Genomic DNA, 17,514 nt, shown 5'->3' with positions numbered 1-17,514 from the left:
GGAATGGGCTTGGAAATCCTGGGAAAACAGGTGGATTTTCTCCTCGCTGCTTAAATCTACGACCGTGGTTAATGGTGCAGCTGGCACTGATCCCGCTGGGAATATCTGGGATCCAGGGAATGCTGACACTCCATCTCCACTCCCAATCCCATGGGGTGTTCCAGTGGGATGAAGGACAATGGGATCCCTCTGTGCTGACACAGAAATTCCCGGGTGCCAGCCCAGGAGCTCCGGGCGTTCCCGTTGCAGCCGGAGACCGGAAAACATGGAATTAAACAATGGAAGTGGCCGCAGATTCCATGGGCCCCCTCCACCTCCCGGAGCAACAGGAAACCTTTAAATGCTCCTTTACTGTAAAGGAGGAAACTCCGCCATGGATTTGAGCCACACGGTGGTCCCAGAATTCCATGGAAAGCTCTGGGTTGGGAGGAGCAGGAATAACCTTGGCTCCAGGGGGGAAATTCCGGGTGATTGGAGCCTTGCTGTGGGATAAGGATGCCCTGATTAGGATTTCTTCCCATTTCAGGAATATCCATAAAGTCCTGGGGTATCCCCAGTAGGAAAGGACCCACAAAGAGCCCAGCTCCTAGAAATCCTGGGATTCTCAATCCCACCCTCAGGAGATGCCCCAGATCCCAACCCTGGAGCTTGCTCTGATGCTGAGGGAAAAGCGGAATTTGCTCAGTGCATCCCAAGGAATGTGTGGATCTTGGGATCAGCAGATCTGGGATTTTAAGAGCTGGGGTTTGTTGGGAGCCTCTAAGTCGAGGAATTCCAGGGAAACCATCCTGGGGTTTAGTGGAACGTGTTTTTCCCGATGTACAAGGGAATTGTTCAGCTCTCCTTATCCTGGAATCCAGTTAATTTTCCTCTTTATTCCCATTATCCCTGTCCAGGGATCCCTGTCCTGCTCCCTCACCGGGGCCAGATCCCAAATCCATGCCAAGGACTTGGGAAAAGTGGGAGAAGTGCCCTCCCCCGCCTTCCCGATTTTCCCGAGGAAAGCCCGAAACGTGGAGATTTGCTGCCCTCTCCTGGGAGCCGCCAAATCCTGGGATTTGGGATGCTTGGAAATGTTCGAGCCTTATGGTTTGTAATTTTATTAAAGCTTATTAAAATATCCAAGGTATTCCCAGGGATGACAAGAACTGTGGGAAGAAGATCCTTCCCAAATTCCAGAAAAAAAAACCAAGGACTTGGGAAAAGTGGGAGAAGTGGAGAGGGGCCTGTGGTCCTGGGAATTGATGAACCCCTGAATGGGGTGGATTTTTCCTGGAGGAATTCCCATTTAAAGGGTCCCGCTCCCCTTTTCCAGGTTAATCCCCTAGGGAATCTCTTTTCCATCCCTTGGATCTTCCCTGAGCCTCCAATAATTCGGAATCCGTGAATTCCACACAATCTCAAAATACTTGGAAAGGATCCTAAAAGACACGATGTTCCAGCCCCACTTCCATGGGCTGCAATTTTGAATCTTTTTTTTCCCTCCTTAACCTCCAGTTCTTTTGGGAATTTTGGGAAAGCCTGTATTAGGCCTAAATTTGACCTTGTTTTCCAAGAAAAAACCTTGAAAATTCCCAAGCTTTTCCCCCTCTTAACTCGGAGCTTTCTGCTCCTTCCTGGGGAAAAAAAGAATCAGAATTTGTTTTGGGAAGTAAAAGATTTCCCAAAAATTCCTGTGTAATTTATGAATATATTGGAGAAAGTTTTTGGGAGAATCCTGGGATGAATGATAAGGAAAAAAAAAAAAAGGATTTTTCAACTTTGGGAAATTATAAAGTGAATATCCCCCAAAAATCCGGGAAGCCTGGAATTTTGATGATATTTGGATCCTGGCTGTCACTTCTGTGGATCCATGGCTGCTCCTCAGGGTGTTTTCCTGCTGTTTTCTCCCTGGAAAACCTGGAAAACGTGTACAGGCCTCCGTTTCCCTTTCCCTTCCCTTTCGGGAGAGGCGGCGGCGTTATCCCGGCGGGAAGTGGAGCCGGAGGTCAGAGCCTCATTCCCGATGCCAGGTGGGAGCTGGGGTGTGTTTATCCAGTCTGGGATCCACACTGCAGTTCCTTATTCCCATCCTGGCGCTTTTCCCGGGAGCTCCTGGGCTCTGGCAGCGCTGCCACATTCCAGCCCCTGCTCAATGCTCCTGTGTCTGCTCCTCCGAAAGATTCCCACTGGGATGGGGGATCGGGGTGCAGGGATGGGGGACAGCTGTGGTGGTGTCCCAAAGCTGGGGGATCCCGGGATTGTGGAGAGGAATAAGGAGTGGATCCGGCCCCACTTTGGGGTGGGGCCGTGACCAAGGAATGCAGGGAAACTCCAATGGCTCTTCCTATTCCATGAATTATCCTTGTTCCTGCTCCAATCTGATCCCAATCTCCAGGATCGTCAACTCCCGAGGAATTTGGGGATGATGAGGCAATTCCCTCTGGCTCTTTTCCATAAATCTGCTCCCAGGTTTGGATGGTTGAGAAATCCTGATTAACATTGAAATGGCACCTGGAATTTGCCTGAATCCTGCTGGATTCAACAGCTATGGATGAGCTTGGATTTCCAACTTGGAAACACCAAAGGAGCCCTGGGAAGCAAATTCCATGGGAATTTGGGCTGTGTGTAAGGTGTGGTTCTCCTTGCTGGGAGCTCTGTGTCCCAAAACTGATGGAAAGGGAAAGAACTGGGAATACAGAACAGAGGGAAAGCAGCGACAGCTCCGTATGAAATCCCTGAATATTCCCAAGTTTCTCCTTCTGTGGTTGTGGTGAATTTTTGGGAAGAGCAGGATGGAGCTGGGACAGAGGGATGCATTATCCACCCTAAATCCAGGCTGACATCACCTCCCCACTCCCTCATTCCATAATAATTTTGGAGCGCTGGATCCGGAGACTTTGCTGCTTCCTATGGGCTCCTGGAGGTTTTCCTGGCTTCCAGGCCAGAGGCACCAGGAATTTTTATGGAAAGCCGGCTGGGGATGAATGGAGTCCAGAAATAGAAAAGCTGGAGCAGCTCCAGAGGGAGGAAATCAGGGAGCCAGGAAGCTTCCTGTGCTCCCAGAGTTGGGATGGAGACACTGGGATGGGCTGGAGCACCTGGAAATCTTGGATACACCCTCGCTGGGAACCTGCTCCTTCTTTTAATTCAGGCATTGATTTCTTTTCCCACTCAAATCCATGGATTCTCCCCGTTTCCAGATATTCCAACAGCCTGGATCACTCTTGAGGGGAGGAGAGGCTTTCCCCGGGAATCCCAGATGCTCATCCCATGAGGAACCCCCCCCGCACTTCCCAAATTCTGGCACCAGGGCCATCTCAAACCCATCTGCAAACAGCTGGAAAAACCACTGGAAAACATGGAAAATTTATTTCTTTTCCTGGCAGCAGCTCCTAATTGTCTCCTTCCATGGTTTTCCCACTTTTTTGGGAGTGATTTTCCCTTAAATCTGGCTTTTCCCACTCGGCTCTGCCCCTGCACCAGCATTCCCCAGGAAAAAAAAAAAGGGGAAAAAAAAAAAAAGGAAAAAAAAAACAGGGAAAGGTGGATTTGCTGCCGGTTTTGGGAAACCAACCAACCAACCAACCAAACAAAACAAACCAAAAAACAGGGAAAGGGGGATTTGCTACTGGTTTTGGGGATTGGAGCAGCTGGTGGGACAAGGAGAGGGATAAACCCCAAAGAGAAGCTGGAAATATCCTGGAAGAAGCCAGAAGTTCCCGAAAAAGCAGTGAATCCATCTTTTCTTGGTAGGGGTTGTTCCCTGTTCCTGGAGCAGTGGGAAGGGCTGGATTTTAGGGATTGGGTGATCCCAATTCTGCCAAGAGGCCTGGCTTTTCCATATATCAATTCCATGTTCAGATCCTCTCATCCCATGGCTGGGGCTGTGCTGGGAATTGCTGCCATGGATTCTTATGACAATGCAGGATCTGATGGGGAAAATTGAGGATGCCTCCCTGAAAAGATATTAAAAAAACCTGGAATTTGAATTTGCCCAAATGCAAAGATGAAAGGAAGGGAAAAGGAAGGAAAAAGGAAGGAAAAAAGAAGGGAAAAGGAAGACATTTCTCTTTTCCTCCTCTTTTCTTTCATCCGTGGGATGAATAAATAAAAACCTAGAAGCAGGGAATGGGAAGGATGATGCAAGGAACGGGATTTGGGATGGGAACCGTGATATTGCAGGAAAATGACCCGGCACAGCAGGAATTACAATAATGTCATTCCTGTTTGCTCCGGCTCCCGCTTAATCCGCCAGGAACTCTGACATTTCCCAAAGAATTCTGCACCTCGGGAAGTTCGGAAAAACGTTGCACCTTGCCAAAAGCCAGGGGATGTTGGATCCCTCAGGAATAAATGGGAAGCAGGATGTGATCCGTGACCTGTGGATGGATGAGAGCCAGATGTGATCCCACATCTGTGGTTGGATTGGGATAATGGGAATATGGGATCCCATGGGATAGTTTGAGGTTATCCCAGTGCCAACACCAGTGCTGATCCCAACCCAGCTTTTCCAGGGGTTTGGGCATTTTTGGAGGGTTTAACATGTTGGAATGAAAAACTGGGATGTGAAAGGTAAGGCAAGAACCAGAGGTTTTCCTCTGGAATTCCAGTGCTTGTGGTGCTCCTTTTCCTCAGGGAATGTAGGGAAGGGCATCCAGGGTCTGAGCCTCACCTCTGCTGCCCCTTTTCCTTAGGGAATGTGAGCTGGGGAGAGGATCCATGGGGTGCTGCCCCTTTTCCCCCTGGAATGTGAGCTGGGAAAGGGATCCATGGGGTGCTACCCCTTTTCCTTAGGGAATGTGAGCTGGGAAAGGGATCCATGGGGTGCTACCCCTTTCCCTCATGGAATGTGAGCTGGGAAAGGGATCCATGGGGTGCTACCCCTTTCCCTAATGGAATATGAGTTGGGAGAGGGATCCATGGGGTGCTGCCCGTTTTGCTCATGGAATGTGAGCTGGAAAAGGGAATTCAGGGCCAGATCCAAGGCGGAGTTCTGGCAGGATCCACGGAGGGGCTCATTGAGCTGGGAAAGGGATCCATGGGGTGCTACCCCTTTCCCTCATGGAATATGAGCTGGGAAAGGGATCCATGGAGTGCTGCCCCTTTTCCTTAGGGAATATGAGCTGGGAAATGGGTCCATGGGGTGCTGCTCCTTTTCCTCATGGAATATGAGCTGGAAAAGGGAATTCAGGGCCAGATCCAAGGCGGAGTTCTGGCAGGATCCACGGAGGGGCTCATTTGCTGGGATAATTGTATGCTTTGCCCTTAAGCGTATTGATTCGGAAAAGTTAATCAGGACCATTTGGAAGCGCTTCCATGAAAAACCAGAAAATCCCATTAAACTGATTAAAACTGAATCCATCTTAAATAACCCCCTGCTCCTTAAAAATGTTGAAACAGGGAATTGTGTTCAAATAAAATTATTTCAGTCAAACACGGCCGCCGGCAGCTCCCGCCTGCCGAGGTGTGTGCGGAATTCTGGGATATTGGGAATGCTGGGAAGGGAACGAATCTCTTTTTCTGGGCTAAATCCATGGGAGGCAAAGCTGGGGGCAGTGGGGGAGTGCTGGAGGTGTGGCCACGTCTAAGGGAGGGATGGGGCACGACCTTCTCTTTTCCATGGATTTTAGGGAAAAAAATTCCTCATGGAAAAGGTTGGAAAACCCTGGCATAGCTGCCCAGGTATCCCAGTTCCTGGACGGATTTAAAATTTGGGAATGTGGTTTAGTGGTGAGGGAATGGTTGGACATTTCCAGCCTTTACTGTGCTGGAATTCCGTGATTTTCCTTAAAAAATGATGCTCCACATCCATTTGTTCCCGAAACATCAGATTCTGTGGCTGGGGAATATTTCTGGATGTTTTAAACTGAAACCTGGGAAGCTTCTGGAAAATGATCCTTAAAAAGGCCCCAGCTTGAGATGGAGTTTGGGCTCTGCTCATCCATGACTTGGAAAGCCAAAGCATTTGGGATGGATGGATGGATGGAATGTGGGTTTTCCAACCCTGGAGGCTCCAGCCTGCAGGCAGAGCTGCTCTTCCCATGTGGAAGCGCTGCAGGAGGAGAGTGGGATGGGATGGAATGGCAGGGAAACCCTTGGGATGTGCCTTGGGGTTTGCCTTGTCCCAGGAGCAGAGCTCCCTGATGATGTCAGCACCCGGAATGGCACAATTCCCTCTGGGAGGAGGGAGGGGAGGGGGCTGATCCCGGCAGTATTCCCATCTCTGCCACCCCGTGGGATTCCCCAAAACTCCCAAACTGGCTCTTCCCAAAAAATCAGCTGTTCTTGGACAACTCTGGGAGTTTTGTTGAAATTCCAGCACAGAGAATCCAGCAGTGGGAGCTGATTCTGAGGGATTGGGAAGGTGTTATCTGCCTGGAGCTCAGGATTATCCCTGATTTCATCACTCAGACGGAGAGCACTGGGAGATAACCGGGGCTGCTCCCAGTTTGCTTCCAAATGGGTTGATTTTCCCTTTGGAGCTTCCATGTCTCCCTCTGGATAAATCCCCTGTGCTAGCCAGACTTTTTGCCTTTCCAGGGAGCAATACACCCATCCCTAGGGAATTATGGAAATAGTGGGAATGATGCCACTGGTTCTCATCCCAAGCTCCATCAGGGATCAATCCTGAGGGATTCTGAACATCCCACTCTGGCAGGCCTGAGGTTTCACCTCCCCCTTTCCCAATGTTTTCCAAATAGAACAGGCTCTGGCACAGTGAGTTATAAAATTCCATAGGGATGGTTTGGAGCTTGGCATGGGAAGCGTGTCCTTATGCTCCATGACCTTGGCATGGACTTTTCTTGCCAAAAATCCCCTTTTTGGGTCACCAAAGGTTTTCCATAGGCAAATCCTGTTAAGAAATGCTTGGAAAACGCCTTCAGGCACAGGGTGGGATTCTGGCGTGTCCAGGAGTGGGAGTCGAGGATCCCTGTGGATCAGAATTTTCTGGGAGACCCTGCAGGTGATGGCACAGGAAAATGGGGGTGGATTGCAGGGATTGAATCCTTCGGGATGGATCCAGCAGCAGCGGGATGAGCTGGGGATGCCTTTCCCCATTCCCGCTGCTCCAGCGGATGTTTCCTTCTGAATTTTGTCCCATTCCCTGTGAGCAGGAATGGATGAGCATCCTGCATTCCCAGCCCTGACCTCCCTGGAGCTGCCAGGCTGCTTTATCTCCCCGGCAGCCTCCGGATGCTCCTTGCAGCATTCCCAACAAAGGAGGTGCCAGAGGCGGCTGTTTGTCAGCGCCTTGTTCCTGACCGCGGGAATAAATCCTGGATCCCTGCTTCCCTCCCTTCCCAAGGCCGGCGGCCGGGTGCCAGCCGAGCCCCCCGCGCTGCTCCTAATCCAGCAGCGGGAGCATCCCTCGGCGGGAGCAGCGGGAAGCCGGGATAATGGGGAGCCCATTAGCATCTCCATGGAGCAGCGGGATGCAGGGATGCTTCCTGAATCCACATCCTGGCTTCCCTGCGCTCCCAGGTGCTGTTTGCCCACCAAGGTGCTGGCCTTGGGAGCAGCTGCGCATCCGAGGGCCAGGAAATATCCCGCTCCTCATCCTCTTCCCGCTCCGGGGGCTCTGCATCACAAGGCCCGCGGTATTTCCTTGGATAGCGGCGCTGTGTTTGTCGGGATCCCCGGGAGCTGATGAGGTGTTAATGGGAGCAGGGATTGGGGTTGGCACTCAGGGGGGCACGGCTGCATCCCTGTTTCCCAGCCAACTGGGAAAACCTCCCGCCCCAAGCCTAAAAGGGCAAGGAGTGGAGTGGGAGTTCGGGATGCAGGGATGCCTCAGGGGCCAGGGGTGGTGCCTGTGGATTGGGAATGTTGTCCTGTTAGGGGGTCTTTTGTGATGGAAGTGGAGGGGGAAGAGGAGCGGGAGTGAAAGTTGTGTGCTCCAGTGAAAGTTGGGATGCTCGCTGCGGAAATTGGGATGCTCGCCGTGAGAATTGGGATGTTGGCTGTGGAATTTGGGATGCTCTGGCACCCTCACCCTGAAAGCTGGGATATGCCTGCACCCTCCCAGTGAAAACTGGGATAAACCCCAAAATACGAACCAGAATCCCGCTGCTCCATCAGGTGAATCCCGGTGGGTGAGGTCACTCCCGGCACATCCCCAGCCGCTATCTCTGGAGATAAGGAGCGGCCCCGCCATTCCCAAGTGGAGCCGGAATTGATGAGCTGTGTAGCGCTCCTGGGTCCTCTCCAGAGTGGATTTCATTCCTGGTGGGAGACCTCGGGAAGCTCTGTCTCCTCGGCGGAGATTGAATCAGCCGAAAAATGGGGCTGGAAAGGTCGGGAATGGAGACAGGGAGGCTGCTCCTGCAGATAAGCGCAGCCCTCAGCCCTCGGTGCTTCCCGGCGGGACGAGGGCTGGGTGGGACTGGGATCATCGCATGGCCCCAGGGAATGGCCTTTCCTTGCTGTAAAAGAGAAGGAAAAACTGCTGAGGTCCAGCTGAGCCCCTTGCATTGGTACCAGCAGAGTTCCTGGGATTTTGGGGTGTCTCCTTTCCATGACCATTTGGGACTTCGGGCATGGAGTGAGAGGACAAGGGGAAAAGCTGGAGGAGGGTGGATTTGGGTTGGATATGAGGGGAAAATCCTTCCCTGGGAGGGTGATGAGGCCCTGGAACAGTTTTCCCAGAGGAGCTGTGGCTGCCCTATCCCTGGAAATGTCCACGGCCAGGTTGGAGCACCCTGGGATAGTGGAAGGTGTCCCTGCCCATGGCAGGATGGATGGAAAGCAGCTTTAAGCTCCCTTCCAACCCAAACCATTCTGGAATTCCATCACCCATGACAAAATTAAAATCTTATGGATATTCCAGTGTGTCCTGCCCCATGACTTTTCTCCCACAGGACTGGAATTGCCCATGGAAGCTCACAGAAGGAACAAATCCACGTGTGTGCCACGTGCCACCATTCCGGCGGCTCCCAAAATCCCTCAGCACACACCTGGCCCGGGGAGGGAGTGGGGGGGGCTCTATCCCTGCTCCCAAAAAAGCTGGAAATAGCAGCAGCTCTGTTGATTCACAACCACAGCCCTGACTTCCCCGCTCCGGATCCGAGGTGTTTTTTTTTAACAATCCTCCCTTTTTCCCGGTGAGCCGAGGGCACACGGAGCGGCCAGGGCTCCCCTGGATATTCCCGGGGGGCCACGCCAGCTCCTCTTTTCTCCCTTGGAAAAACAACCCCCGGTGCCCCGAGCATAAAAAACCTTTGTGCAGCCGGGCCCACATCCCTCGGGAGCGGCAGCGGGATCGCACCCTGGGAAGGGAAAGGCTGGAGCCGCCCCGGGAGCCCCAGCCATCCCGCAGGGTGATGCCTCCCCGCGCCAGCCCCGGCAGGAATGTTTGCTGTCACCGCAGCCTGCGGCAGGGAAATATTTTCCAGGGAAAAAAAAAAAGGCCTCCCAGTGTATTCCGCGCCACCAGCTCCAGCGGCCTGTGTAGCCGTCTTGTTCTGCCGCCGCCGGGACACCGAGCTGGAGGAAGAGAGGAGGCAAAGGTGGGAGAGCTTTAAAAAGCTCTGGTTAAGGCTGTTCCACCCTCTGGAAAAGGGATTGGGAAGCTGCAAAACAGCCGGAGCTGCAAAACAGCCGGAGGCTGCTTTTGGGGGAGAGAGGGCGGTTTCCCTTCGGCCTCCAAATCACAGCTTCGCATCCCAGGAGAAGCGCTTTGGGATGTTCAGAGATAACCTGTCTTTTTCCAGGTTGGGAATGTAGGTCAGAGCCCACTCTCCTTCCCAAAATCCAGTGAGGATGCTGCTGCTGCTGCTGCAGGTTGGGCTGGAGTCTGTCCCTGCAGCTCTTTACTCTGGCACCAAAACAAAACGCACTCAGAAAACTGTGCAAAATAAGCCCAGCTCGGGAATGCAGCTGATTGGAAGTTTTTCCAACAGAAAGTGCCGTCCGATCCGCGGAAAACCGTTCCTGGGGCGGGTGTTGATTTGGGCACTCTTTCCTCTGAGGGGAAAAAAAAAATCAGAGTGAGGGGGGAGAAATGTTTGGAGAGAGCCGGAGCTGCCGCCATCACAGAGCTTTTCCATCCCTCTGCAGAGCAGCTCTCCCCTGGAAATGCACTGGGTTTAGCAGCCCAAGGGTTTAGTAGCCCCAAAAAAGTTGGGTTTAAGAGGCCAAAAGCTCTGGATTTAGCTGGCCAAAACCGCTGCATTCAGTAGCCCCAAAAACATTGCATTTAAGAGGCCAAAAGCACTCTTTCCTCTGAGGGGAAAACATTGGATTTAGCAGGCCAAAAGCATTGGATTTAGTAGCCCCAGAGATGCTGGATTTAGTAGCCAAAGGCACTGGATTTAGCAGGCTAAAAACATTGGATTTAGCAGGCCAAAAGCATTGGATTTAGTAGCCCCAGAGATGCTGGATTTAGTAGCCAAAGGCACTGGATTTAACAGGCCAAAATCACTGGATTTAGTAGCCCAAAGAATTTGATTTAGCAGCCCAAAGGCACATGATTGAGCAGGCCAAACCCACGGGATTTAGTAGTCCAAAATCACTGGATTTAGCAATCCAAAATCACTGCATTTAGCAGGCTCAAAAGCACTGGATTTAGCAGTCCAAAATCACTGGATTTAGCAATCCAAAGGCACGGGATTTTGCAGTCCAAAACACTGGATTTTGTTGCTCCAAGGCGATGGATTCAGTAGCCAAAGGCATTGGATTTACCAATCCAAAGGCACTGGATTTAGTAACCTAAACCACTGGATTTTGAAGGCCAAAATCCCTGGATTTAGTAGCCCAAACCCACTGGATTTGGCATCCAAAGGCTCTGGATTCATCTGCCTGCCACGGGCCACCAGCACAGGGGATGAGCTCCCAAGGACACAGGAGTTCTGAGTTTTCAGTGTCTAGGGGGAAAAAGGTTTTTACGGGGGAAAAATTCTTGGAAATATTCTGGATTCTGGCCAGCCTGGGAGGGATGAGCTGTGCCATCATCCCACTCAGGACAGGCAGCCTGAATTTCCCTGTTTTCCACCTTTACCAGGGCTGGGAGCAGGTGTCAAAGGCTCCTCCTCAACCTGAGGTCGTTTTTCCATCAGAAAAATCATATTTTTTAGCAGAAACAAAGGATTTGCTTTGTTTATTAAGCTGATCCCACACTCAGAGCTTCCCTGGATTTTAAAGCCTGAGTTGAAATGGAATTTTTTTTTTCCCCTGGAAAAGAGTGGAACTGAATGAAAATATCCTTGCAGGTGGCAGCGACCTGCAGGGCGGTGCTGGGATGGGGTGGCTCCGAAATTCCCACCGTGATCCAGCCAGGCCAGGCCGAGGGCAGGGGGATCCGAGGGGAGTTGTCAAAGCTCCCTCCCAAACCGGAGTTCGTTTTTCCATCAGAAAAATCATATTTTTTAGCAGAAACAAAGGATTTGCTTTGTTTATTAAGCTGATCCCACACTCAGAGCTTCCCTGGATTTTAAAGCCTGAGTTGAAATGGAATTTTTTTTTTCCCCTGGAAAAGAGTGGAACTGAATGAAAATATCCTTGCAGGTGGCAGCGACCTGCAGGGCGGTGCTGGGATGGGGTGGCTCCGAAATTCCCACCGTGATCCAGCCAGGCCAGGCCGAGGGCAGGGGGATCCGAGTGTCCTGCTGTCACCGCGGCGCCGCCGGTGCCTCATCCCACGGCACAGAACCGGGATTGTGCCGACCCCGAACAGATTTATGGGGTGATCCTGGCCTGCTATTAGTGGTCATGGAACCGCAGACTCCCAGACAGGGCCCGATCCCAAGCTCCCGTGGTTTTTTTGGAAGCAGAAAATCTCCACTCCGGCTGTTTTGCTGCGGGCTCTGCCAGGGACACCTCATTCCCCGGAAAACGGGGTGCCCTGGCAGCAGACTGCCAGGAGGGGACATGGAGGGTGACATGGAATGAGCAGTGCCTGCACGGCCGAGCTCGGAGCAGCTCCGTCGGCTATTTATACCCGGAACGCGGGAATGGAGCCGCTCGGGATAAATGGAGCTATTTTCAAGGTCTTGGCCAGGTCTAACTGGTTTAAACAAGGCCGGGAATGACTCACAGGGCTATAAATGTCCGTCAGAATCCTCGGAGAGGCTGTCTCTGATGGATCTCCTTGGAAAAGCAGCCTCCCGGAGCGCTGAGAAAGCTGGGACACACTCCTCTCTCCCTGCTCCGGCACCCATTCCAAATCCCGTCAGCTCCAAATGGATGGGACTGGTGGGACTGGGCACATCACTGCTTTTATGGGATGTGCAAGGAATTTGGGAGTTGGGTCCCTTAAATCTGCTCCTTGGATGATGTGCAGGACCGTCTTTGGGGTCATTGGTCCCCCTGCCCCGAGCAGCAAATTCCCGGTGGGAATCGAAGCACCTCAGCCGGGCTGGAAGCTCTCCAGCAGCGCAGGGGTTTTGTTAGGAAATAACAGGGAGCTATTAAAGCCCAGGGTTTTGGGAGGAGGCTCCAGATTCCATTTTGTCCCTGTTTGTTTTCTTCTTGGGAACCCAAGGACATTTCAGTTTTCAGCAACCGATCATTAAACATAAAAAATAATTCCCGGGATGAACCCAACCCCTGGATATTTCAGTCAGGTGAAAATTCCCCTGCCTGTTGGGAGAAAATACCCACGGCAGGATTTTCCTGGGATGTGAGGAAGACTTTCTTTCCTTTCTTTCTTGATCTGGGCATCTCCCTCCGCTCATCCTCCTCCCTGTGCCGTGGGAGCTGGGGATGGATCCGTTAACTCCCGGTTTTCCGCAGCCAGCCGGCTCCTCCGGCCGTCATTCCAGATGCCTGCGCATCTTGTTTATCCAGCAAAACGTGCTGCTGGAAAGCCGGGAATGGGCATCACGTGGCCCACGGCAAACAGCCGGCAGATGCCCTCTGTTGATTTTGCTCCGGAGCTTTTCCAGAGGCTGCTGGGCTCTTCCAAGGGGGTTTTGCCCATTCCCGCTGTGATCCCGTCCCACCATCCCAGGATCTCCACCTCATTGTCCCCAGGGACATTAGGAATGCTGTCCCAGGAAGTTGTCGTTCCCATTGGGATAACCGCCGGTGCCCCATTCCTAATAATGGGGCTTTATTCCCATTGGGCTTTTCCAGGGTTTTATTGTATTCCAGCAGCTCCTTCCCTTCATCGACACATCGGATAATTACAGAGCAGGAAGGAACGTTAAAACAGGGAGTGAAAATGCCAGAAATAGGGATGTATCCCGACTGTCTGGATCCTCAGGAATCCTTGTGGATGAAGCCAAGTTGCCTGCCCTTGGGATTGAAGGATATCATTCCAGAGTTAAAAGGATGGATATCCTTGGGATATTAAAGAGACAAAATTTTTGCACAGTCCCGGCTTTTCCTTTGTTAGCCTTGCTAAGGCCTTGGAAAATCTTTCCTGGAATTAAGCAGCCCCATTTAATTTGGAATCTAATTAGGAGGGACTTGGTTGAAGAGTTCCTCAAATAGTTGAGTCAATATTGGCTGGTGTAATTGTGGGAATTCCCAGTGGAATTCCGGCACCTGTTCCAGAGCTGAGGCTCTGTGGATGGGGAAAAAGGGAATTTTGGTGGTCCCCATCAAGTAGCTTTTCCCAATATATGGAATTTGTGGGAACTCAGGAGTGGGATCCTGGTGTGTGTTCCCAAATTGGTTCTGGATGTGGCTCTGGGATGTGCTGTTGGCTCTTCCTGGAAAGTTTTGTTGGGAATGCTCAGCTTAATTCCCAGCTTCAGGAATGTGAATCGTCCTCACCCTCATCTTCCCATGGTTTGTTCTGCTTGCTGGAATGGAAGCTTCTGGGAATGGTCTCAATCCAGCAGAGCTCTTGACCTTACAAAGATGGATCCTACTGGAAAAATTGGGAATAAACCCAGTGAGAGGCAGCATGGGAGCAATGGGAGCTTTCCTATCCAGCTCCACCTTCACCCTTCCCTCTTCCCGCCTCAATCCCATCTCCCACCTCTTCCTGAAGTACTTCCAGGCACTGATTCATCCGTAATTTCCATCTCTTATCAGGGAAAGGTCTCAATAAATCCGACAAGTTGCCTTTTGTTTCCAACAATCCTCCTGAAGGGCGGCTCTTCAGGAGCCGCTCTCTCCCAATTTCCTGATTTCAAGGGAAAAACCCAATCCTGCCTTTCTTTCGGAGGAGCAGCACAAATGGGACAGTTCATTATCTTGGATTAATGATGATAATTATCAGGAGGAGAGGGATAATTATCCAGCCTGGAGAGAAGGCACCGGCATTGCCGCAAGGGATGGATGGAGAAAAAAACCCATCCAGGCTCTGTCCATCCCTTGGGAAGTGGGAGCCGCCTCCCAAGCCTTGGCTCCCAATGCAAATAAGAGCATCATTTCAAAATTAAATTTAAAATAAATATTGGTTAAATATTAAAGAGAAGAAATCAGGTGGAGATGGCCCGGAACTCGCTCTTTCCAACTGGGAATGTTTAAATAAGACACCACAGAAAATTTTTCTTTTTTAGCTGTCCTGGTATTCCTAAAAATGTTCTTTTTATGGGAAAAATATCAATTTTCCTGCTTCTTTTCCTTAGGAGATATTAATTTTATCCATGTGGAAGGCGAGAAGGGAGCGGGAGGTGGTTGGATGTGGGAGCGGAGCCTCCGGAGTCGATCCCACATCCAGCCGCTTTTCCAGGCCCGCGTTGCTGAATACAAATGTTGGAATTGCTCCGTGTCCTCGTGTTCCCGAGACAAAGGCTTTGTCTGAGGAGCAGGAGTGGGATGTGGTGGCTGTGGTTGTCCCTGTGGGCACGTGGAAGGGGATGGGCATCACCATTCCTGGCAGGATGTGCTCCATGGATAGAGCAGGACGGGAGAATTGTGGGACAGACAGAGGGAAAATGGGATTTAAGCGTCTGGGACGGTAGGAATGTCCTGAAGGATCAAAAATCCAAGGAATCAGGGCAGCTCCCAGTCCACACCTGGATGAAAATCCTCACCTTTGGTGGGGACAAAATTCCAAGTCGTGTGGAGCCAAAGCAGGGAATTGGCGCCTGGTAAAGAGGAAAAAGCAGGAAATTGGGAAGAGCTTGGGATGGTGTCACCTCCGGCCACCCCTCACGTGGAGGTGCCAGACGTGCTCACATCTGTGCCAACATCTGCCCCAGCATCTGCAGGGCCCAGGCCTGAGGGTGGGAATTGCCCAGGGAAAAGCTCATCCCGGCCTCTGGAATCAGAACAAACCTCACGGTCCGAGGGAAGAGGGGGTGGAAAACCAGGGGGGTCTCATCCAAAACATCTGGATCCAGCCAGGAGTGGGCAGCAGGATCCTTGAGCCACATCCCAAATTTCACCCCATCCTCCCAGAATTCCCCCTTCCTGAGCCCTTGGATGAGCACAAAGCTCCTTGGAAACGCGGGGAGCGGAGATTCGGCGCTTGGGGTGCACCCGCACCTCCTCCCGGCCGGGACGGGCGGTCTGGGGGTGCGGGCAGGGGGTGCCCGCCGGCAGTGACCCCACGGGGGTGTCCCCGCACCCCGGGGTGTCGCTCCCCGTCCCCCCCGCGCCCACAGCAGGCGACAGAGGGCGCCCCGCCACCGCGCTGGGGCCGCCCCTCCCTCTTTTTGGGGTGTCCCCCCTCTTTGGGGGGGCAGCTCCCTCCGGGCCGTCCCCCCAGATCCCCCAAATCCCGGCAGGAAACGCCTGGGAGGGGCGGCGGGTGGCCGGGAGGGAGCTGGGCTGCGGCTGTCGCCGCGGCTGTCGCGATAGGAACAGGCGAGCGGGGTTGTTTTCCTTCGGCCACGGATCCTGGGGGATTTGGGAGCCCGGGGAAAGAATCCTGGAGGGGTTTTGGGGGGGGTTAAAAACTCCCGGCGATGTGGGGCAAGGGGGAACCCCCTGGGGAGCGCGAGCTCAATAAATAAATAAGTAATTAAATAAATAGATTAATAAATAAATAATAATAAAAAACAAATAAATCAGGTTTGCGGTTGGCTTAAGTTTTTGGCTTCCTTTTTTTTTTTTTTTTTTATGACGGTGGGCAGATCTAGGTGGGAATTCATGGAACACTCCCCGGGAGCGGCGGGGATGCTCCCGGAGGAGCCAGGCGGGCGCTGGGAAGGGGCGGTGGGAATGGGGGGAAGCCCCCCGGTGCCTCCCTGTCGCCCTTGGTCCCCCCCCCACCGCCGTCAGGACCGCGATGGGGGGGTGGGGGGATTTAGACCTGCGGGGGGGTGATTTTGGTCTGTCCTTCCTTCCTCTTTTCCTCCTTTCCTGCTTCCCCCCGCTCCCGGGCGCTCCGGCAGCGGCGCTGCCCCGACGGAGCGCACCGGGACCCGCAGCGGGACCCGCACAGGGCCGGCCCCCGCGGCCCCGCCGGCGCTGCCCGCCCCTTTCCCTGCTCTCCCTGCTCCGCTCACTCCCGGTTTTCCTGCCGGGAAGAGCCGCGTCCCGACCTGCCGGGGAGGCAGAGCCCCGGGGCCCGTTCTCCGCGGGGAGCCAAGGTGCGTGCCCGGGGGAGCGGGGACCTCGGGGGGGACACTCAGCCGCTCCAGCGGCGCTGCTCCCAGCGGGAATGCCGCGGGGGAGCCGCTGCCGTCGGGGCTGTCCGGGGAGCGGGCTGGCAGCCGTGTCCCCCGGGAGCGGGGCGGGTGGCAGCCGTGTCCCCCGGGAGCGGGGCGGGTGGCAGCCGTGTCCCCCGGGAGCGGGGCGGTGGCGGAGGCGCGCAGAGGTGCGCGGGGCCGCGGAGGAGCCGCTCCCGCCTAGGTGTGAGCTGATTATTCAAATGGGCAGCCGAGGACCTGGGGATTGGAGGCTCGCCCGGCCGCTCCGTGCTATATCACTGGGGCACCCACGTCACTGCAGCACTTGTCCTCCTCTTCCTCCTCCTCCTCTTCTTCCTCCCTCCTCCCTCCTCCTCCTCCTCCGGCTCCTCCATCGCCTCCGGGCGCCTCTTCGCCGCGGAGCGCTGCGAAAACCCACCCAAGGAGCGGCGGCGGAACAAACCCACCCCAGCCCCAGCGCCGCTCCATCCCCCCCTTCCTCCCTCCCTCCTCTTCCTCCTCCTCCAGAGGCTCCGGCGGAGGGGAGGGAGGGTTGGGGACTTTTTTTTTTCTCTTTTTTTTTTTTCTTTCCCTTTTTTTTTTTTTTTTTTTTTTTTTGGGTCGCTCTGCGCCGTCGTTTGTTGTGGCTGTTAAATTTTAAACTGCCATGCACTCCACTTCCAGTATGCTGGGAGCGGTGAAAATGGAAGGCCATGAGCACACGGACTGGAGCAACTACTACGGGGAGCCCGAGGTATGGACGGAGCCGGGACCCCCAAAACCCCCCGGTGTCCCGGCCCCCGGACGGGATCAACTTTGGCACCGGCTCGGCGCTGCGGGCGGGGGTCCCGAGGTGCGGGTGGGGGCGCGGGCGACTCTTCCCTGTTTTTCCTCCCACCCCTCCAGGTATTTTTCTCCCTCCGGGCAGGGATGTCCCTTTCCCTTTCCTTTTCCCTTCCTGCAACTCCGCTTCCCGGGACGGCTCCGCCGCTCCTGCTGCCAGCGCGATTTTTTTTTTTTTTTTTTTTTTTTTTAAATAATATCCAAAAAATTATTTGTTTTT

At 53.4% G+C, this 17,514-nt stretch overlaps 1 protein-coding gene across 2 annotated transcripts in view; it reads left to right on the top strand.

The window, feature by feature from the left end:
• Window positions 1-16,357: 16,357 nt before the first annotated feature.
• The window catches only part of FOXA2 (forkhead box A2), a 3,060-nt gene continuing 1,903 nt past the window's right edge, over window positions 16,358-17,514 (top strand). The window contains exons 1-2 of one of the 2 annotated variants that reach the window (XM_039717030.1): window positions 16,358-16,412; window positions 17,136-17,205. In XM_039717030.1, the coding sequence (XP_039572964.1) occupies window positions 17,137-17,205 (69 nt within the window). In that variant the 5' untranslated portion in view covers window positions 16,358-16,412; window position 17,136. Of the gene's footprint in view, window positions 16,413-17,048; window positions 17,206-17,514 lie in introns of those variants that run through there. The other variant, XM_039717029.1, reaches the window with a different exon arrangement.

This window comes from Passer montanus, unplaced genomic scaffold (assembly GCF_014805655.1).
Source record: "Passer montanus isolate IOZ18808 unplaced genomic scaffold, ASM1480565v1 scaffold37, whole genome shotgun sequence".
NCBI classification, from domain to species: domain Eukaryota; kingdom Metazoa; phylum Chordata; class Aves; order Passeriformes; family Passeridae; genus Passer; species Passer montanus.
This window is presented reverse-complemented; position numbering and strand designations above follow the sequence as displayed.